At 36.2% G+C, this 22,318-nt stretch overlaps 2 protein-coding genes and 1 long non-coding RNA gene across 5 annotated transcripts; 2 read left to right on the top strand and 1 right to left on the bottom strand.

The window, feature by feature from the left end:
- The first annotated feature begins 662 nt into the window (after positions 1 to 662).
- tmem106a (transmembrane protein 106A) lies at positions 663 to 4,709 on the top strand. Of its 2 annotated transcripts, none has more exons than XM_065262791.2 (8): positions 663 to 824; positions 2,899 to 3,081; positions 3,166 to 3,229; positions 3,387 to 3,540; positions 3,638 to 3,778; positions 3,965 to 4,008; positions 4,369 to 4,422; positions 4,538 to 4,709. In XM_065262791.2, exons 2-8 carry the CDS (start codon positions 2,958 to 2,960, stop codon positions 4,650 to 4,652), a joined length of 696 nt encoding a protein of 231 aa, XP_065118863.2. In that variant the 5' UTR covers positions 663 to 824; positions 2,899 to 2,957; the 3' UTR covers positions 4,653 to 4,709. The 2 variants fall into 2 exon arrangements, with proteins under 2 accessions (XP_065118863.2, XP_065118862.2); XM_065262790.2 differs by having other exon boundaries at positions 2,881 to 3,081.
- Positions 4,710 to 4,963: 254 nt separating this feature from the next.
- On the bottom strand, positions 4,964 to 10,047 carry LOC135758671 (uncharacterized). 2 transcript variants are annotated; one of them, XR_010536563.2, is made up of 5 exons: positions 9,942 to 10,047; positions 7,447 to 7,531; positions 7,169 to 7,241; positions 6,973 to 7,049; positions 4,964 to 5,099 (listed from the first exon to the last, which is right to left on the bottom strand). It is a non-coding gene; the product is annotated as an uncharacterized lncRNA (long non-coding RNA). The 2 variants fall into 2 exon arrangements; XR_010536562.2 differs by lacking the exon at positions 9,942 to 10,047 and adding an exon at positions 7,955 to 8,028.
- arl4d (ADP-ribosylation factor-like 4D) lies at positions 9,453 to 12,187 on the top strand. The gene is made up of 2 exons (XM_065273265.1): positions 9,453 to 9,611; positions 10,446 to 12,187. The coding sequence occupies exon 2, from the start codon at positions 10,582 to 10,584 to the stop codon at positions 11,182 to 11,184; it is 603 nt and encodes a 200-aa protein (XP_065129337.1). The 5' UTR covers positions 9,453 to 9,611; positions 10,446 to 10,581; the 3' UTR covers positions 11,185 to 12,187.
- The last annotated feature ends 10,131 nt before the right edge of the window (positions 12,188 to 22,318 follow it).

Here is a 22,318-nt window from a genome sequence, read left to right as displayed (position 1 = left end):
ATATTAGCATTTTATCATCCAGCTTCTTGAGGTCTCATAATAAGATAATTAGATTATAAACCAGTTTAAAAAAATTATTCTGTTCACTCACAGAAAAAACTTTTTGTTACTGGGATGGTACCTTTTAAACTTCCTAATATGTACCATTTGAGGTACCAATTTTAGGTACAAAAGTGTATTTAATAAAAGGTAACACTCCAGTGACAACTTTTTCTGATAGTGTTCTTGGCTCTTTGCTGAATTTTCTTCATTAATGTTCCCACACCATCCAATAAACAAAATATAATTGTAAACAAAATATTGGAATTGTAATGAATTTCTTTTTTTTTGGCACAGTTATGTTTTTGATTGTAAAACTAATTTCAGATATTTATGGTCAAAGTTTTTTTAACAGATCAACTTATTTCAGATATTTATGGTCAAAGTTTTAAAGATCATAGAAACATTTAAATGTACAGTAGTCTACACCAAAACATATAAACATAGGACAGTGTACTAAATAATAAACTTTATAGTGTACATGTAAAGCCCACAATTTGTATTACATTACAAAAATACATTTTTAAGATTTTGTTGCCTTTGCATTGTCCACCAAACAACTTAAAAGCATAATGGAGGCACGCGATACAAATGGTGACCACAGAGGGGCGACATCGAACAGATGAAGATCAAAGGAGGAAGTAGCAGAGCTGCGCGCACGCAACGCCACAAGTCTTCAAGTCGCATGCAGAGTGTTCAACTAAGTTCACTTAAGCGGCGAGTGATAATAGTCGACAGATAAATTAAGTCAAGATATCAAGCCAGAATGTTTCGATGATTTAACGGTAGGTGGAAGATTGTTTTGTTGATATTCAACATGAACAAGTTTTGTAATGTTATGCTACGACGAGTGTTTACATGAAGGAAACTTAAGTTCATCCCGTCTTGTGGTTTAAAACATTCAATCATCTTCAAAACGCTATACGATTGTATTATCTTTATTTGTTGTTTCTTTTAAACATTATGGTGACGTATCAAAACGCAATGAACCTGCTAACGTTATTTGCATCGTCACATGCGCATTCCTAACCAGTGACAGCTGTTCACTTTTGAGACATAGCACATATCTGTAAATTTTTACACATTTCAAAGTAAACCATAAATGATCTTCCTGCCAATAAAACAACTATCACGGAAATGCAAATGTACTTAATGGTTGTAACGTTAATAGGAAGTGTATTGCACTGATTCTTGAAACTAAAAACATGTCCAGAAAAGTGCTAATTCTGTTGGAAATTAATAAAATTTTCATGAAGAAAAAGAATCAATGTTATAATCAGGGGGTCTATTGCACATATGTAAAGTTCTTTTATACGTTTATTTTTTATTAATTTAATGATTATATGCTGGCCCATTGCCTACACAGCTGTCGTCGGTTAAGAGATAATCATTTCAACTTGATTAAAAAAGCCAAAAGTAATGATTGAATTGAATAATATATTTACCACATGAAAGAGTACATTGTAATATGTATTAAAAACTATTTACTATTATTTTGTGATTGCTCAAAATGTGTCCCACATATTCGTCACCACCCTCAGATATTTATAAAATCAGACAATTACAGGTTCAAATGCATTTCTGAGGACCCCATTTTCAAACCTTCAGCTCTACTGCAATCTTCAAGATCACTCAAGCTCCTGTATGTTTGCCATTTTCTCTTAAACTTGTTCATATTTTTGGACACTGCTATTGTGACAACCTTAACATGTCAACACAGTCATCTTTGTATAAAAAAATATTAGATTATGAAATAAATGTATCATTTTTAAGAAGAGGTCTGAAGTAGCTAGCAACAGAAGGGAAATAAGATGGCTAATGTGAACAACTCATCTATTTTTTTTTATCTATATTAGGTTTTTGTCACCACCGTCAGGTTTTCTGTCTTTTCTGTCAGGTTTTATGTATTTTAGGAAGTTATGATTTGATATTTGTTCATCACAGTGCTCAGGATTGTTATTTTTTGGACCAAATATTTACATAAAGTTTAAGCAAGAAGCCATTGACTTGAGTGGTATACATTTTGGAATTGTATGTTATAATGAGGCCAATGTCACCACCGTCAGATTAGTGTCACCACTGTCAGACGGAGTTTTATTTGTTTTAAATGAATATGCTTACAATATATTTCTTGAGTGCTGTTGAGTTATTAAAGTAATAGTTTCTCTTTATACAAAAATATGTTTGTTAAATAAAAAAACCATTACTTTTTCTATTTAGGCTTAAAGTAAACGTTGTATGATGAGTAATAACTGGAAAAACGCCTATTTTATGAAAAAAATACAAACAGGGGAGGTTGCACCGGTAAATTGCTGAACAGTCAAGACCTTGGTCTATAATGATATACCTTCAGATTTTGTAATTTAACTAACTTTTTTTTCAACATTTAAACCTGTTTTCTCCAAATTCCCAAGAATCACTGATTGGTTTTAATTGAAGTTATTATGGTCTCTGAGGGTTTCTCCTGGTAAAGTGTTGGAATCTGATGGTTGGTTGTTTTCTGATAGATGGGAAACATAGGGGGAATTACTGGAATAAGGCCTAAAACATACTACGCAGAAGTGTTTTCATAGATAAATATTTGATAATTGAAGCCATTAAAATTTGAAGATTTCTTCAAAAGGTTTTTCAGCAGGCACCAAAGAAAATTTTATATTGTGAAATATTGTGAACTTTGCCATGTTTTATAATGGCGTGTAAATTCTTTGGACATTGATTTTGAGTTTTACTGTTCTTTTTACTGATTTACTGTAGTTTTACGAAGATGTTTTACAGTTATGTTTAACTAGATCAATACAAGCTTTACTGTATGATGCTAACCAGGCATTTTACCTATAATAGACAGGGTCTCTTCTTCAGGGTGGATGCCTTTGGATTTAATCACATTAGATCCAACATCATTCTGAAAACGGACCATTATGACCCAAAATAAATATGGAGATAAACGGAGGCTTTCTAAATGGACGGACTATGGGAGTATTAATGGGGAAGGACAGTCGGATCCATGCCCTACCTGCCAGGGTACTGGGCGTATACCGCGAGGTAAGTATTATTTATTTATTTCTGATTTTATTTTTTCTGTTGTTAAGCAAAAACCCTTATCCTCTCTTTTTAAAACACCTTCAGGTCAGGAGAACCAACTCGTGGCTGTCATTCCTTGCAGTGATCAAAGACTAAAGCCTCACCACACGTGAGTATCACACGGATAAGTTTACTTATGCAATATCTTCTCTCCAAGGGAGGGATCAATAAAGCATACTTTATTGCACGTTAAGAGTGTAATTGTATTATTGGCACTTCATTTTATTCTAAGGTGAATGTGTATAACATGATTTAATGTCCCACAGGAAACTGTACGTGTGCATATCCGTTGGGCTTTGCCTTCTGGTCTGTGCTCTGATCCTGTTTTTCCTTTTTCCACGGAGCATTGACATGTCACCCGTGGAACTACAGTCATCTATTGTCTATCTCACTCCAGATAAAGTAAACATGGTGGTCACTGTAAGTGAACTTGAGCAATAATCACACTTTAAGACTTGCTTTTTTAATGTTGTTTACTTTTTATAATCCTCACAATTTTCTGTCTCTCTTTTTTTAGAACAAACTCAACATCACCAATCATAACTTTGTTAGTATTGTGGCTAAAGATCTTAATGTGCAGGCACTGATTTTTGAAATGGTGGTTGGCAAGACCAAGTTCACCAATGTGACCATACTCCCTCCTCGATCACAGAAGACGGTAAAACGTTATTGTATGCTAACTGTTGTACAAAATAAGTATTCAAATGTTCTTGAATGCATTATACAAGACATGGCAAAACAACAAATGTGAACAAAATGCTCAAAAATCCTTTTTGTATTGTACTGAGAATACAAATAAATTTGAACGAATACAGTTTTTAACATACATTTTTACCTTTCACAGATCACAGTTGTTTCGGACATTGCTATTGAAGACAAAGGTCTTAAGTAAGTAATGCTACAATCAACAATAAATAAATCAGTATGTACCCTATATTCGACCTCATAATAAATTAGGAGCATCAAAATTTTATTTCAATTATTGATTTTATTTTAATTTAAATCTTTAACATGACCTTACTCAGTCAATATTAAAGATACTAAGATTATATTTTCAATGAATGTTCTTTACATTATATAGGGTGATGTAATGTATGTTTTTACAAACGTGTTACAGTTCTTTTAAATTTATTACTGCATATTGTTTCCCGGCTGATCCAATACACTTAGACATCATGTATTGGCTCTATTGCATAAAATATCCATAAAACCTTCTGTAATGTCAATAAACTTTCATTTTATTTACAGTAGTTACTGCAAATCACCCGCCATTCAGATTCACACCTTATTCTTGCATTTGCAGTAAGTATCTATCTATCTATCTATTGAAATATGAATGGCTTTCATATTAAAGTACTTTGTGTTATATATATATATATATACTTTAATAATGTTAAATCCTTTTTGTTTACTACAGACTGACTATCAACGTCTCCTACTTGTCCCATTCAGAACAGTTGTCTACAGATGCCTATGAATATATTGACTGTGGAGTGAATTCTACTATACCTCATTACATCCCTCTGCTTTGAGACAATTGCCAAAGTTTGTCCTTAAATGCAGATGCCATAAAATTCGAACAATATTTAGTCCGCTTTAAAAGTGCTTTCATTTTGTTACACAATTTCGGCAGTCTTGCATTTAAACTGTTGACTATATCGATAGTAAAACATCAGATCATACTATTTAAATGGAGTAATGAATGGATTTTGGAATTTTTTTGTAAATAATATAATATAAACATGTTTTTTTAAAATTGCACATTATTGTACATTAAAAGTTCCATTTAATTATTTGTGTTTTAAACTTGTAAGGTACTGTACAAGATCCAATCAGAGCCTTTCGAGAAACCAATTTTATTTGAATTGCAAAGATTAATACAGATGTTTTATTATTAAAATACAGATCTTTATATGTGGCGTTGGTTCTGCCCATTGGTCTGGCCCCCATCTTCACCATTGCTGGGAGTACTGTAGGGACTGTCAATAAACTGTCAAATCACTGCACTATTATACAGTAAAGGTGCTGGTCATATAATTAGAATATCCTCAAAAAGTTGATTTATTTAACCAATTCTAGTCAAAAAGTGTAAAACTTTTAAATTATATTCATTCATTACGACAGACTGATATATTTAAAAATGTTTATTTTAATTTTGATGCATTGTTGGGTCTGGCACACAGCATCTTCCACTTTACAATACCCCATAGATTTTCATGGTTAAGGTCAGGCGAGTTTGCTGTCCAATTAAGAACATGGATACCATGGTCCTCAAACAAGGTACTGATAGCTTTGGCACCGTCTGCAGGTGCCAAGTCCTGTTGGAAAATTAAATCTGCTTCCCTATAAGTTGGTCAGCAGCATGAAGCATGAAGTGCTTTAAATCTTCTGGGTATATGGCTGTATTGACCTTGGACCTCAAAAAACACAGTAGACCAACACCAGCAGATGACATGGCACCCCAAACCATCACTGACTCTGGAAACTTTACACTGGACCTCAAGCAACGTGGATTGTGTGCCTCTCCACTCTTCCTCCAGACTCTGAGAACTTGATTTCCAAAGAAATGCAAAATTTACTTTCATCAGAGAACATAACTTTGGACCACTCAGCAGCAGTCCAGTGCTTTTTGAAGGTGAGACACTTCTGACGCTGTCTGTTGTTTAAGAGTGGGTTGACACAAGAAATGCAACAGCTGAAACCCATGTTTTGCATACTTCTGTGTGTAGTGGTTCTTGAAGCACTGACTCCAGCTGCAGTCCACTCTGTGAATCTCCCCCACATTTTTGAATGAGTTTTGTTTCACAATCCTCTCCACAGGGTGCGGTTATCCCTATTGCTTGTACACTTTTTTCTACCACATCTTTTCCTTCCCTTTTCCTCTCTATTAATGTGCTTGGACACAGAGCTCTGTGAACAGCCAGCCTCTTTTGCAATGACCTTTAGTGTCCTTGTGCAAGGTGTCAATGGTGGTCTTTTGGACAACTGTCAAGTCAGCAGTCTTCCCAATGATTGTGTAGCTTACAGAACTAGCATGAGGCCTAGTCCACACGGACAAGTGTATTTTTTTCCTCCTGCAGTTTAAATAAAATCCCCTCCACAAATGCTTGGTTAAAAGTAAAAAAAAAACGCCTACATGAACACGCAAAAACACGCGATCATGCACTGTCAAGAGCATGCCACACCAGCAGGTGGTGATATAACCCTAATTGTAAAGCCACGTTGGCCAATCAGAAGCAAAAACGGTTTACAACTGTCTACATGACAACACTACAACCGCAGTTTCTGAAAAACCTAACCCTGGCAGGGGTTTTCAAAAATGTTCGGTTTCAGTGATGTTTTATAACCGTATAAAAAAGTCACGGTTATAAAAAATACCTGTGTCCGTGTGGACAAGGCCTGAGAGACCATTTAAAAGCCTTTGCAGGTGTGTGGCACCAGTTGTCTTAAATATTGAACCTTTTCACAATATTCTAATTTTCTGAGATACCGAATTTGGTATTTTCCTTAGTTGTCAGTTATAACCATCAAAATTTAAGGAAATAAACAGTTGAAATATATCAGTCTGTGTGTAATGAATGAATATAATATACAAGTTTCACTTTTTAAATGGAATTAGTGAAATAAATCAACTTTTGATGATATTCTAATTATATGACCAGCACCTGTACATTATACAGCAGATGGACAAAATAATAAAACTGGATCAAATATAGCATCAGTACTTTTGAGTAAATTAATACAATTTTAGATACAATTAAATGTGGCTTCATGCAAAATACTTTTCACACAAAGGTCTGCAGGTTAAAGAAGTCTATTACACAATTGCAGTCTCTGAAGAAATGTACTCACCGAGTATTTTTTGTTATTCTTGATATATGTTTCCTCGTCAGAAGGCTGACACTTACAAATGCATTTCTTGTCAACCTCTAAAGAAAACCAATATTCTGTATGAGTCTGTTTTTTTTTTTTTACTAAAAATCCCATGAAGAAGATTTAATGCAACAATTGGCAATTTTTTAATTTGTAACCTTTCATACAAGCATACCCCGAGTGTTACTGGATCCTGTAGGTACATTGTGTGTGTGTGACTGCTCTTCATTTTTTCCTTTCATCTCTGCCTAAAGTACAGAGAAGACAAAAAAAGACAAAATCCATTTAATTCCATATGGTGATTTTAGGTAAAGTTGGACACTTTGTCAATGAGATGATTGGAAAGGTGTCACCTAGTTCCCCACATATATATAATTAATATATATATATATATATATAAATATGATCAAACAAGCAGTTTATGTATAGGTATATCTGAACAGGTAAGGCCACCTGCTTGACTTTTGCAGATAATCTGCGGTCCAGCACTTGCTGGCGGCGTCTGGCCTCCCAGTGCATTGCTGACATATTACACCAGCTGTAAAAGAGACCGAGTTATATGAGCAGACTCAATGCGACGTAACGTGAGAACGTTTCCTGATTAATGTAATGTAAAACTACAAGCTGAGATGTTTCCTTTGTCATGACACTCATAAAGAAATAAACACTGAACTGATTTCAGAGCTGCACATAAACGAAGATTAGCCTACACGACAGTGTAGATTTAGTACCGCCTTAAAAAATAATTATTGTAACAACACGAGCCATTTTAGTTTGATAGGATACATTAATACTGGACAATCGTGATACATTTAGACCACTATTAGGCTATACAATTGACAAACTAACCTTATGTCCTTCAAAACTATAACTAATAATACTATTTTATCTCACAATAAACATGCATTCAAACTTGCCAAAACGACTATATATGCAGAGCCATAAATATTTTGAACAATACCAAGTTTAGCGGTCCTGCAGAATCCGTGTCCTCTTCTGACAACCCTCTCCCTCTGGGTTTCCAACGCGCTTTCGGACCGCTGGATGGTTGCCTAGCAACGCTCAGCAATTTCTCACAACACCAAAAAATCTGTCGTCACCGACTTCAACTCGTGCCTCTCTTACATCATATGCCACGGTTTCCAAATATGTTAAACGTTTATTCATACTGAAAGTGTTTTAAAAGAGTTGAAAAATGTGTTTATCATTGTGGAGTGGTTTTTGGTGTAAAGTTATATCTAAGGAAGGACATCAGCTCATATTTTTTTATTTATTTTATTTAAATAAATTAGTACATTTTATTTATTTAATTGTATACATTTATTAATACAGTGTATATATTTATTAATACAGTGTATTAAAAATTAAAATATATATTTTTAAATGAACTTTTATATAGTGTATATAGTAATTAATATTAATAAGCTATTCTAATATTTTATTTTATTTACAATTCTTATACATTTTATAAATAATTTTTCATTACATAAATTATTATTTCTGATAATGTTATAAACAAGTGCTGGTCATATAATTAGAATCTCATCAAAAAGTTGATTTATTTAACCAATTCTATTCAAAAATTGAAACTTGTATATTATATTCATTCATTACACACAGACTGATATATTTCAAATGTTTATTTTAATTTTGATGATTATAACTGACAAATTCAGCATCTTAGAAATTTTAATATTGGGAAAAGGTTCAAAGAAATAAAAATGTGAAATATATCAGTCTGTGTGTAGGCCTAATGAAAGAATATAATATACAAGTTTCACTTTTTGAATGGAATTAGAGAAATAAATCAACTTTTTGATGATATTCTAATTATATGTCAGCACATGTATATCAATAAAATAATTATAAAAAATTGTTGTTGTTAAAAAGTCTTCCCGTGTTTTTAGTACACAACTTTTTTTAAATGTATATTTTATAAATGTTGGTTAATGATGTAAGTAATCTTAATTATGAGTAGATATTGTATTTATTTAATCTTGTTTCCTTTTCTAGTGAAAATTATTATAATTGTAAAAACGTTAATTTATTTATTAATTTTTTGTAACTGATATTTTTAAGTTCTATGATTTATGTAATCGTAACAGCAATCACTGTATTGTACGTGCCCAAGACAAATTTCCTACGGGACAATAAAGTACTACTACTACTACTACTACTACTACTAGTAGTAGTAGTAGTAGTAGTAGTACTAGTAGTAGTAGTAACTGATCTCTGGTATCATCATAAATCAAGATGCAGGATCTGCTACATTGCAGTTTCGATGCCCCCGGCTCGCCACAGAGAGGTGCTGTTTCGGTACAAATCAAACACGACTTGACGCTCGATGATATCTCACCGAACAAACAGGCAAACAATCAAACAAACGCTAGAGGGAGTAGCGCGAGAGGAATGGGCTCAGGTGACGTCACATGCGGGATTGTTGTTCCAGTTCTTGTACGCTCAGATCCACTTTCATCTGCCTGAGTGTGCTCTGTGGTATTGCAGTGGAGAAGACTCTGGAAAATGATCCTTGTTTTGAGTCGCTTGGATATCTCGCATTCTGTGTTTTTATTGTGTGAAATGGAGAAATTGCCCTTTACGATATAAATACTTACGAGGTAAGTAATGCAAATGTTTAGAAAGATGAATAGCATCGTTTTATTATCGAGCACTGCGGTTCTCATAAATCCGCGAGATAAAGCTGTTAATGGTTTCATCGTCTAGTGTAGTTTGTAACATTTGCCATGCTGATAAATTTAGACAACATAAATAAAAATAAAATTTTTAAACTAAAATGTTTTTAAACTAAAACATTTTTAAACTGAAATGTTTTATTGTTTTGACTGTAGTAGAGGTATCGTTTAGTATTAAAGTTTACATATTTAAACAATTGTACAGAAAACCATAGTTGTTTACAGTATTAAAGTATTGTAAATGAAAAATATTACCTGCAGAAGTAACAACCAAATGTATTGTTGCACCCCAAAAGAAAAGATAAAATAGTGATAAAAACTGTCGTTTTCTATTTCTGTTTGGACTCCATAAGAGGATTAGCTGCAACAAATAGGCATGACAAACCCAATTACAAGCTAATAATAGTCACAATATATATATATATATATATATATATATATATATATATATATATATATATATATATATATATATATTATAGCTCTCGTTTAATACTAAAAACAAACTGGGTTAAATTACTTTGTTAATTAATAATTAGCTTATAAAACTAATATAAAATAAAATGTTATGTATTTATTGTAGTTACATTTATTATAGCTGCTAAAACCTTATATGGCAAGTTTGAAATGCCTTTGCTTTCTGTGCTCATCATCACCGTCTCTCTTTTGGTGGATGAATGGTCACAACCCTTTCTCAGAGTTGTAAATAGTTCCCATATCTGCAGTGATAATCAGCATTTGTTTTGATTCTTTCATTAGGTTCAGCACGGTGTCTCCAACATTACAGCACCTCTGTCTGCCTCCAGTACCTTTGAAGTAGGTGCCAATGCCAAACATTTAAAACAACGTAGACCAATCTGCAGCTCTTTACAATTGGGTGAGAAACCAAGTTGCCATGGGAAACCAGCTGACTGAGATTGCCCCAAACACACCGTTCCTGCCTAACTTCCAGTCACTCCACATTGTGGTCATCGGTCTGGACTCTGCCGGCAAAACCTCGCTTCTCTACAGACTGAAGCTTAAGGAATTTGTCGAAACTATCCCGACCAAGGGATTTAACACTGAGAAGATAAAGTTACCGGTCGGAAATGGCCGTGCCATGACTTTCCAAGTGTGGGACGTAGGCGGTCACGAAAAGCTTCGGCCGTTGTGGAAATCTTACACGCGGCGCACAGACGGCATGGTATTTGTCGTGGACTCAGCAGAGGCTGAACGCATGGAGGAGGCTAAGGTGGAATTGCACAAGATCACACGCACGTCAGAGAACCAGGGAGTGCCAGTGTTAGTATTGGCTAATAAACAGGACCTTCCAGTTGCACTGGGTGTTTCTGACGTGGCAAAAATTTTGGCTGTACATGAACTCAGCGCCTCCACCCTACACCACGTAGAGGGATGCAGTGCAGTCGATGGACAGGGGCTACAGATGGGTTTGGAAAAACTCTATGAAATGATCCTCAAAAGAAAGAAAACTGTGAGGAACAGCAAAAAGAAAAGATGAGCAAAACAAGACAGTTATTTTGCGAAGCTCCTCAGTGGACCCTGTATTATCCTAGGATTTTGCAGTGAATCCCTGAATGAAGGAAATGCTCCAGATGGCCCAGCGGTCAGGAGAAAACAGTTTTGACCTTTATGTGTCACACAGTATTGAACTGCTTTCTTCCATGCCTAATAATTGCTCTGCAGCTCCCCTTTGTAATTAAGGAATATGTGATATCATTGAGGCTGTAGTATCAACAGAATTCAAGCCTACGTCCTTGCCTTTTCTTCCTAGTTTCTTCAAGCAAGAAAAACTAAATCATAGCTTTGCAATATACTGTATTGATTTGTCTGTTAAATCTCACCAGGTCACAGTTTTTTATGAAGCTAATTCAGTAGCAAAACTCAAGGGCGTGTAGATTTTAATTTGAGAACTTGCAAAATAAATATTTGTTCTTGGCGATGTTGCTCCGCTGCATGACATCATCAAATCTCTCTTGAGTTTACAAGTGCACAAGTTTGTTTTGCAATGGGTATGATTTGATGATTGAAGATTTGCGAGGTTGTATGTGCCTATTTGTGGTTATACTGCGAATCTGGATTGAAGTATAAATGTAAATATGTATTATATGTATAACACAAGTTTATGAACATTCAACGTTAGATTTTTATTTTGTAAGTTATCAAGACTGTGAGTGAAAATTTTTAGCGTGCAAGCAAACATGTTTATTTGACAAGTTCTCAAATTAAAATCTACAAGCTTCTCAAGTTTGCTACTGATTTACCTTCATAGTTTTCTCTCAAACCTTAAATTGTTCGACAGTGCCGATATAATTAAAGGCCGTATGTGTTCACAATGTAGAGTTTGTGAAACTGACTGAAAGTCTTAAGCGAATCACTTAAAGATTCACTATTCACACTTGTAAGATCTAAGTTTTAGTTGGAACGCCTTTTTTGTTTTTACACGCTGTAAATATATTTTGTAATGCTGTAGAATTAATAAATTATAGATGTCTTTGACACAATTAGTTTTTCAGAAACCATATTTTTTTTGAGGTGTCTGCAGAAATGAATAATACATGCTCGATAATTAAAGGAGAGTCTAAGCAAATCGATATAGATCTTAGTCTGTACATGCTCTTAGGTGCTGTTAAACTAAAATAAAAGCTTGAGCAAAAAAGCCCATTCATTTTTCCCATAGACTTTTGGATTATCACAAAAAAAGCTCTGTGTTTAACAAAACTTAAAGACACTGCTGTTTTGTCCAACGAGGTCATCTGCAATTGTATGATTTTTGAAGTATAAATGTGTTTACTAGAAATATAAAAAGCTGTGTTCATCTGTGAAGAAAGATTACTTGGACTATGGGGCGGTTTCCCAAACAAGGTTTAGATTAATCCAGAACTAAGCCTTAGTTTTTTTCGAACATTTAGGAAGTTTTTACAAACAAACATACAAAAAACGATACTGGTGTGCATCTTGAGACAAAACAATGGCACTGATCTATGTTAAAATATGTCAGGGCAAGTTGTTTTGAAATTAAAGTAGCTCAAACATGCATAGGATAAACCCTGTGCGGGAACCTGCCCCAAACTGTCATAAACTTTTGTTAAACACACAGCTTATTTACTTAAACCCAAAAGTCTATGGGAAAAATAAATGCGAGAGAACCAGTGTCCCGCTAACTTCCAGGTTGGTCTACAAAAATTGGCATTCTCTAGGTAATCAGGTTTTAAGTCCCTGTTACGTAACAGAAATCAGGCCCTGATAAACTATTAATAGGACAGGCTCTCATGATGATGTCATTGGTGTTGTGGGTAAAGCATCCCACAGAGGAAATGTACTGAAGCTGCAAGAACATTGTTTGATGTAACCTTGGTGCTGAAACTGAACCCATACATGGCCACAAGCAATAACATGCGTTCTAGCATGTAGACACAATGTACAAACAGAACAAAAAGTATTTTTAAAACAACTAAGGCTTGTTGTGTGTGCAAATACACATGCAAAGAAAATGGACAAAGCTGATATGTTTCACTAAACTGATAAAATAACACAGCAGGGTTTAATGTCTTAATGTGGGCAATCTTCAGATAGTGTTTGTCTCACTGATTTCCCAAACCTCCCCCCCCCCCTTTTTGGTGCGCAGACACACAAATCTATTTACTTTGCTCTCCACTTCACATTGAAGCAGCTGCTTTGCTCTGATTGGATTCATTGGTACTCTTGGTTTAGTGTAAGTGAAATTGAATGTGAAGAATGAAACAGGGCTGATTTATGAGGAGGGTGGAGGAGAGATTATTGAATATGGTAAGGCCATATGAGTCCTGGGCCTGTAACAGGACTGTACCAGTTATATAATGATGATTTACTTGAAATGTAAAGTAATTTAGTTGATCCAAAGTGATTTACAGTGCATCACAAGTTATACATTTTATCAGCATGTGTGTTCAATGCTTTACAAACTGTGCTACATGACCTAATTGGTAGTTTAAATAAAAATGATTTCTTGAAGAGTAAAGATAATAATATATAATGTTTGTTTATTTCATGTTATTGAACTTAAAGATTTAAACAGACAGTTATTTTTCCAAAATGTACAAATGTAGGCCACAGCTTGTGGACAAACAGCTTTAATCTATCCATATCCACTATGCATGTGCCGTATTGAAACAAGACACCACTAAGTTAAATCTTAAAGATTTTATTGATCATTGTGGTTTACACCCTGACATGCTTGTCAAGGTTTCTGATCCATAACCTCTGGCTGTCAATACACTACAAGTATCATGTGGGTGGAACTCCCAAGACAAGACAAAGAAAAATGTCGTGACAGACAAGCTTTTGGTGGTATTTCACCTGACTGGTTTTCTCAGTTATCTTAAGAATGCAGGACGTGAGAAAAGTCGTCCTGCTGAGCGAGTTAATTAAGTAGCACCGTCTTCTATAGCTGCAAACAAACAGGAATCCTGCCTGTAGTCTTTAGGGGTGTAGTCAGAATTATGCTTGTGTAAATATTTCACTATAATGAAGTGGATTAAAGTCTCGCACATTTGTTAAAAGAAATTAATTAGGGTAAGAAGATTTCCCTTTAAAAAGCCAAGGCATCTAGTCTCAGATTAAAAAAAAGAATTAAGGGTTAGGACATAACGGGCTGTTCCAAAATTATCTAAATTGTTCATGTCCCCTCAGGTCAGCCATGCATGAAGTCATTATCGATAAGGCCTGTGGAGAAATTCCATGCTGACGAATTCAGCCTCACCCAGGCTATTAAAGAAATACTTCACAAAACAAACATTTACTCATAGAGTATGTTCCAGACCGCATTACTTTTGTAAACGAAAGCTTTACCGTGTAATTTAACAAAAGGGGGGGCTTGGATGGTCAAGCTCCAAAATGAGAAAAAGCAACCAAACCATTTAATTGATCTCAGGGGCGTCAGTTTGTGTTGAAAAGTGGTGGGGACAAAAGATCAGATGAAAAAACATTACAGCAGGATGGGAAAAATATTGAACAATGGCGCATCAAAGATTGCCATAGCGTAGGCCAGTCAACAACACGAAAATACTCAGCATAAAAGCCTTAACAATGTCGACTGCACATGTAACAGTCCCTGCAACACCAGCTCAACCAAATAGTGCCAAAGCACCTACTGTAGAAAACAGCAGCGCGTTAAGTCAATGATTACAATGAAATTCATTACATATGTAAAAGAAAACACACCATAAGCATACATTGTTGCCATATGTGACCCTGGACCACAAAACCAAGTCGCATAGGCATCACTTGATTTTTCAGAACATTTTAACCAAATGCTTTCAAAAGGTGAGTGGGACCAAATGATCCATTTCTAACCAATCTAATGCAAAGAAAATGTGAATAGTTACTGAATAGATTTTTCGTCTGTTCCTCTCAGAAAGCTATTGTATGGCTTCAGAAGGCTTGGGATAGTTGTATTGATGTTTTTTATGGAGCTTGCCATTTTGGAACTAGCAGCCCAGGCCCAAGCTAGTACTAATTGTTGGCATTCATATTCTAAGGGGGTGTGTACACCAAGGCGTTTGGTGTATGTTTTCAGTTGTTTCAAATTGGAAGCGCCTCGCTTTTCAAAAATGGCAGCAGCTGACTTGGGCGCCCAGAGTTGAACTTTGGTTGAAATGCTCAGCTTGTTCATGTCACTTTTCATGCAGTGTCCAATCACAGTGGAGGAAGGGCGGGACAAATATCACAACAACCAACCGGTACACCGGTCAACGACTGATAAACAAAGCAGAAGAATCAATGATGCAATGATGCTTCTGCTTTGTTTATTAGTCGTTGACCGGTGTACCGGTTGGTTGTTGTGATATTTGTTCCGCCCTTCCTCCACTGATGCTGAATCATAGCAACCAAAGGGCTTAGCTGAAAAACGCTGACATGTGCCCACAGTCAGCGTCCGCCTGGCATTTTCAGATGTGTTTAAATGCTTTGGTGCACACGGTCCCTAAAAGGGGATCAAACCAATGCAAAACAAATTTCTTCTATTCTTGTGCTTTTCTTTCTTGTCAAGTTTTTCTCTAAAATAAGTTTTATCAAGTGGGCCTTAAGTAAAACATGCTTCTTCTCTGGTCAGAGAAAATTCGCTTTAAATGAATTCTCGCACATTGCTGTTGAGTCTCTAACCCAGACACCAGACAACTCCAGGCCGGATCTGAACTGGATCCGCACCGGAGCTGCTGACTTTGGCACAGATCTGGCTCGGAGTCATCTATTGTCTGGTAAGTGTATGTTTGAAACTGATGTTACAATTGATGGCATCATCATCTTGTCAAGTTTGACAACATTTTTGCGATTCTACTTGTCACATCATGCAATATCCATCGCTGTTAATCGTCGCATCTACAACTTTAGACAGTGGTCTTTCTAACCAATTTAATACATCCATTTCTACACCATGACTGTTTGAAACAAAAGACCATGAGGGAAGCGGTACAACTCTCACCCTTTTCACTCTTAAATGATTATGAGCTCAGTGATGATTGGTCAAACAAAGCAATTAATAGAAACATTGATTATGTGTTCAATTAAGCACAAAACCACAAATTAAATATATTATTATTCATATTAAAATCCATCAGTATTCTCTACATTTGGCATTTTTATGGTAATAATTTAGTATTTGTTGAAATCACGCATGGGCACACGGCTCCCAACCCCCTCTTGGGCCTGTGAGAGCCATAATTTACTTTCATAACATGAATAAACAAATTGGTAGGCTTAGGGCACATCTGAAATAAAAAAATCTGCTTAATCTCCCTTTAGATAAAACACTGGCCCTTTACACCCTTAAATCCCACAGAAATATCTGTGTTTTGTTTAAATGTAGCCTTTGTCTGACATCCTAAGTGTCTGCCTGCCGGTAAAATGATCCGGCTGTGTGTTGTTGACAGGAGCACAAATAAAGCGGGAGGAGCCTTTGGGATTATAAAGGTATTAGAGTTGAATCACAATATAGCAGGTGCATGGGGTTCCCTACACAGTATTTTCCCTTCTGTACTATCCCTTATGCTCACTTACTGTAATCTAAGATGAAAATCTCTGTAAATGAAATTTACACATGAAAGAACCGTAACATTTACAGCTGACATCTTTATATGCAGCTCTGGAAGCGCTTTCGTTTTGATTCTGCTCAAGATGACAGGACAAAAACATTAAAAGCGTTCTGGCTGTAATTTCACACATCTAAAGACAGCAAAGATGCTGGGGGAGTCCCTTCAGTAAAACAGGCAGCCAATCAAATTGTCCAGAGGTTCTTATTTGTCACCTCAGCAACGGAGAGCCTGTAACCATGGGTGACCTCTGAGAGCCACGCAGGACCTTTTAATTGCCTTTGTGCCTGGCTATGTATTTCATCCGGGGTTGACAAAGCGATATAAGACATACTTGTGGGTATTGATGCCTGCTATGTCTCTTAAGCTCTCAAAAACCATTGCAGGCTATATTGCTAAATCTAATACTGTCTTGAAGATACAGCTGTTAAACCTGATGGGACTAGATGAGGTTCGGCACAACGACCGGCCCCTCGCACTGGGGGATGCAACTGTGTTTATCGTTTAACCGTTGTTGTCAGGAGGCGGGGATCTCTCTAGCCAGCAGTATTTTCCACAGGCTCATAAAGCTGCCATTGGGGCTGAGATGAGAAAGCGTCCTGTGGAGAGGTATCGCCAAGAACAGAAAACAGCAACCACTGGGTCCCAGGGCTAGATAGCGTGGGCCATAAATCTACTCCCCAGCTCAAAAGGTTTACTAGGAAGCCCACTGCACTGCAGTTTCGGTCTTTGAGGGTCAACAGTGCTTGTGTTAGCGAACACACAGGCGATACATTCGTAATACAAGGCTTTAAGAGGGATTTTGCGAGCACAGTGTCTTTATTGTCCACAAAAACAAAATCTTCAAAGAATAGTTGACACAAAAAATGAATGAAAATGTTGTCATTATTTATTCACCCTCATGTTGTTTGAACTCCCATATCTTTTTTGGTTCTTTGGAACCCAAATGCAGATTTTAAAAAAAGTGTTGCCTCTCTTTCAGCGCACATCCTTTGTGCCTAAACTCTTGTTTTAGGATTTTTACTTCCACAAAATCCACAAGAAGATAGTAAAGGAGCAAATATCCTCAGGACACTTAAAATATATACAACAAATTGAGTTTTTATTTAACACCTTCGGGTAATTTTGAAGCTTAAAGGTTTTTTTTCAATCCTATTGGTCAGCATCCACTCTCATAGTAACCAGACAACCCAAACAACACTTAAAAATATCTGAATTTGGGTTCTGAATAACGGCAAAATAACACAAAAATAATGTGAGGGTGAGAAAATAATAATACGTTTTTTTGGGGGGTGAACTCTAGCTTTACTATTATATTCTTTAAAACACTTTGTAAATTTCAGTAAATATCTTTGTTGTCCTCATAAATGTAATGGTCTTTTTTTTAACCTGGTTCTTTGTTCTCACCTTTGTTAGTGTGAATTATTAGGAGGCCCCTGTTGAATTATTGGCTTACGTAAAAAACAAAATCATTGTGTCAAAGGTTTCCCATAAATCAACAGTGTGGCTCTGTGAGAAAATACAAACTTTATTTTTCCTGTGGGTGTCCCTTTAAGATTGTACAGCTTTGATTTTAGAAGTTTATTAGTGTATTTTAATAGTCCTGTATTTTCCAGCTCCGGAGTGTTAGTTGCATCAGTCAAAAAATGTGTTTTGAAGAGAAAAAACATATAAGTCGCACTGGACTATACGTTGTGTTTATTTAGAAAATGATTTCACAAATCCAAGCTGAAGTACAGACATTTAATCTGGAAAGCCTAGTTATTCAACTAAACAATTGCACAGAACAGAAGGCTGAATAGATGTCTATACATGTTAATGTAACATAAACAGTTATTTACAAAACAATAGCATACAGAACAAACCTGAGAGGTTGAATAGGCTAAATTAACACGACAAGCCAAATCAAGGTCAAAAAGGTCCCAAAGTCATTCCGCATCACTGAATCCATTGAATTACATAAATACAGGAGCAGCATAACGGACGGTGGACGGTAATACTTTCTCTTGGTTCATATGACATAATTTTGACGTATAAGTCACACCTGACTACAAGTTAGGACCCGCCAAACTATGAAAAAAGTGTGACTTATAGTCCAGAAAATACGGTAAGTTATCAAGTCTACATTACTTTAAACCCAATGTAACTTTTGTAATCCTAAATACTGAAAAGGAACATGTTTGTTTATGTCAGTGTATGGCTAAGAGATGTCCTCAGGCAAGTTCAGGCAGGAACATCGCTTTCATGTTTTTATCAACAATATATTTTTTCTCTGTGGGTTCTTGTGATCCCATACCAGGATTACCCCAGTATCCCATTTGGCCAGACAGCTTTTAAAGCTAGACTGTAGAGGATTAATGTCGCACACATAATGATCCACTGCTAAACTCAACAGCTGATTTATGTATTCCTATGTTGTGGTTGCTAAGAGCAAAGGGTGATCCTGTAATTGATTCAACATTGATCTGCCTTTCTCTCTTTCTGTCTCTCTCCAGTATTTGAGTTTGAAACAAAGAAGGTTGTATTCAACAAGAAATCTCAGATTTTATAAAACTCCAGTCTGAGATTGCTGCAAAGCCATTAATAATCATATATCGTCTGCTTGTCTACTAAAATGTTTTAAACAGTAGCTCACGGCTCCTCTGTAAGATACTCAAGGTCATCGAGTTTTCCTACCAGTTCTTTGTATATCCATTAAGCTAATGCAGCTAGGTGACTTCATTTAACAACAACACATAATAACAGGAATTCTCTGGCTCAGCACAATGTTTAATGTCTAAATCAAGTTGTCTCATTATAGCGTGGCTTGTCCAAATCCCACAGCACTAATGAATGTAGCTCACTTAAATTGTGCTACTTTTAAAAATGCCTCCAGGATAAGGTGGCATACAACTTAAAGGAATAGTTCACCCAAATATGAACATTTATAATTTACTCGCCATCATTCCATCTCAGATGTGCAATATTTGGCTTCTATTCAGTCAAATACATTTTTATAATTTTATATTAAAATGCTGTTATGTTATCATCTTATATGGGGTCAACATGGCAAAGCTCCATTAAACACCTACATAAATATGGTGACACGTCGAAAACATTGAATATCTTTGGTTCTATCATACCTTGTGATATTTTATAAAATTAACTGAAACAGATAAAGTTTTGATGTGTTTTGGCTGTTCGTTTACACAACAACTGCATTTTTGGGTCCTATAAATGCGTTGTTGTCTCTGTGTATACTACGAAAACACGAATCTGTGATAACAGTGACGTCATGCACATGTGTTAATTCAGTCAATTGTATGTGCTATTGTAACCAAAACAACAATGGTGGCCTACATGAGTCTTTGTGCTGCTCAAGATACAGAGTTTATTAACACTTAAAAATTGACGCTTTATAGACCCCTTCACAGTTCACGTCACAGGCAGTTTCCACTGCGCATGTCGGGGTCAGAAAAGTCATTACAGCAGATTGAGTTGGGTATTATTCGGTATCGTCAAAAATGCCTACTTACGTTGTGGGCTGTGAAAATCGCACCAGGTCTTCCATTAAGTTTTCGCGATTCATGCACAATCTCAAAAACAAAAAAATACAACATCTGCGTCTGCAAGCAATTAATGTGCAGACTGGGACAATGCAAATATCAAAGAGGCTTGTGTTTGTAGTGCTCACTTCATTTGAGGTAAGTCATCATTTTTCAGCCGTGTTAGATTAAATTATAAAGCCTAAATGGTATGAACAGTTTGACCCCATGCTGCGCGCGCACCCGATCATCATTCAATGTTTACAAACCTTGAAGGGGTCTATAGTCCAGGATCACTTATAAGAAAATACCTCATCATCCGTCTAAAGCAGGGATAGGCAACACTGGTCCTGGATTCTTGCTGTCTTTGATTCTGGGAGCCTGAGACTGCAGTTTACACTTTGTGTTTTTCCTAATTTTTCACTTAAATGTGCGATATGTATAATAATCGGCTGTTTAAATAATATTGAAATGAGTTTAGGTTCGGACCTGGAAACAGTATTCCTTACGTCATCACGTAACAACCGAATATGATTTTTTTTAAAGACAAAACCTTTTCCATTTTTTACTACATAGCTGTTGTATAAACATAGCCTCACTTAGACATTTTAGTTGCAGTTTAGGCAACTCACATCTCAGCAGCAAATCAAAATCTCTTAAGCACTCCATCGGCACCCTGCCTACCCACACACAGGGCTCTTCTCTTACCACCTACTGTTTGTTTTCTAGTAAAGCAGTGTGGGTGGGTGATCTCTCACTCTTCTGTGCTGCCTCTGGCAGTACACATGCTGATGTTGACGCCTTTGTTGAAGAGCAGGACACCCCATGTGCTCAAGCGTTCCATCCTGTAACCCTTTTAAAGATCGGCCTGGCCTTGCAGGCGTACAGTACAAGCTGCTGGCTTCACCGCCGTTGCTCAACCAGCCATAGAGAACAGTGAGTGGGGTCATAATGTGTGAGAAACACGTGTGAAGTGGATCCCACGTGAGTGGGGGAGTGCATGTGGTGAGCTGACTTTGTTGGTAACAAAAGAAGTCGTTTTTACTAGTACAGTACACTTTCATTTATCTTTTATTATTTTTGACTGTCATCTTCGTGTTAAAGGAGACATATCATGGCAATCAGACTTTTTTCATGTTTAAATGTTATAGTTGGGTCCCCAGTGCTTCTATCAACCTAGAAAATGTGAAAAAGAACAATCTAGTAACTTCGTTTTGGTAAACCATTCTCTGCAAGCATGTGAAAAAATAGGTCATTGAAATTTACCTCCCCTTGTGATGTCAAAAGGGGATCTTATTATAACAATACCGCCCCTTAATCTGCAACTATCCAACCACGGGACTGCCATTTATGGCGCTTTTTCATTGCATAGTACCCCATGGTGTGGTTTGGGTCAGGTCGTGTCAGCTCACTTCACTTTGGCTTGGTTAGCTTTTCCATCACGCTTAGTAACACTTAGCAGTGGGAGGGATTATAGGCGTGTCGTTATATTTGCGCTGCCTGCTGCTGTATCATACAAGTGACAGCGTTGTTGGAATGCTAAACATCGCCATACAGTCATTTATTTGCTCACACCTACAAAGTGACAATTTTGATATGCTATGATAAATTAGCTATATAGTATTTTGAGCTAAAACCTCACATATATCCTCTGGGGACACCAAAGATTTATATTACATCTTAAGAAGGTGAAATGTCCGCTTTGAGCACATTGACATTAGCTTTGGGTTAGCAATGTGTTCAATCCCAAGAATCACACATACTAATAAAATGTATAGCTTGAAAGCACTGTAAGTCGATCTGAATACAAGTGTCTGCCAAATGTATAACTGTAAGTAAATGTATCTTGTTGACTTTTCATGGTACTCACACCCTTTACTATGGCAAACAATTGGCCTTTTTAAGAAAGCAAGAAAGCATGCCTGACAGGGATAATACTTCTCATGCTGACAGCTGGCAGGCTTTGCCGGTTCAGGTAGCTCTTAAATCACACACTGTGTGTTGGTCAGCTTTGAGCCCAGGGCTTAAAGCCAAGCAGGGTTCC

The sequence above is a fragment of the Paramisgurnus dabryanus genome, chromosome 1, assembly GCF_030506205.2.
Source record: "Paramisgurnus dabryanus chromosome 1, PD_genome_1.1, whole genome shotgun sequence".
Lineage (NCBI taxonomy): Eukaryota > Metazoa > Chordata > Actinopteri > Cypriniformes > Cobitidae > Paramisgurnus > Paramisgurnus dabryanus.
This window is presented reverse-complemented; position numbering and strand designations above follow the sequence as displayed.

Coding starts and splice junctions, on each gene's coding strand:
- tmem106a (XM_065262791.2), top strand. CDS start 2,958: ATGACCCAAAATAAATATGGAGATAAACGGAGGCTTTCTAAATGGACG. Junction 3,541..3,637: donor AAGTAAACATGGTGGTCACT/GTAAGTGAACTT, acceptor CTCTTTTTTTAG/AACAAACTCAACATCACCAA. Junction 3,779..3,964: donor CTCCTCGATCACAGAAGACG/GTAAAACGTTAT, acceptor TACCTTTCACAG/ATCACAGTTGTTTCGGACAT.
- arl4d (XM_065273265.1), top strand. CDS start 10,582: ATGGGAAACCAGCTGACTGAGATTGCCCCAAACACACCGTTCCTGCCT.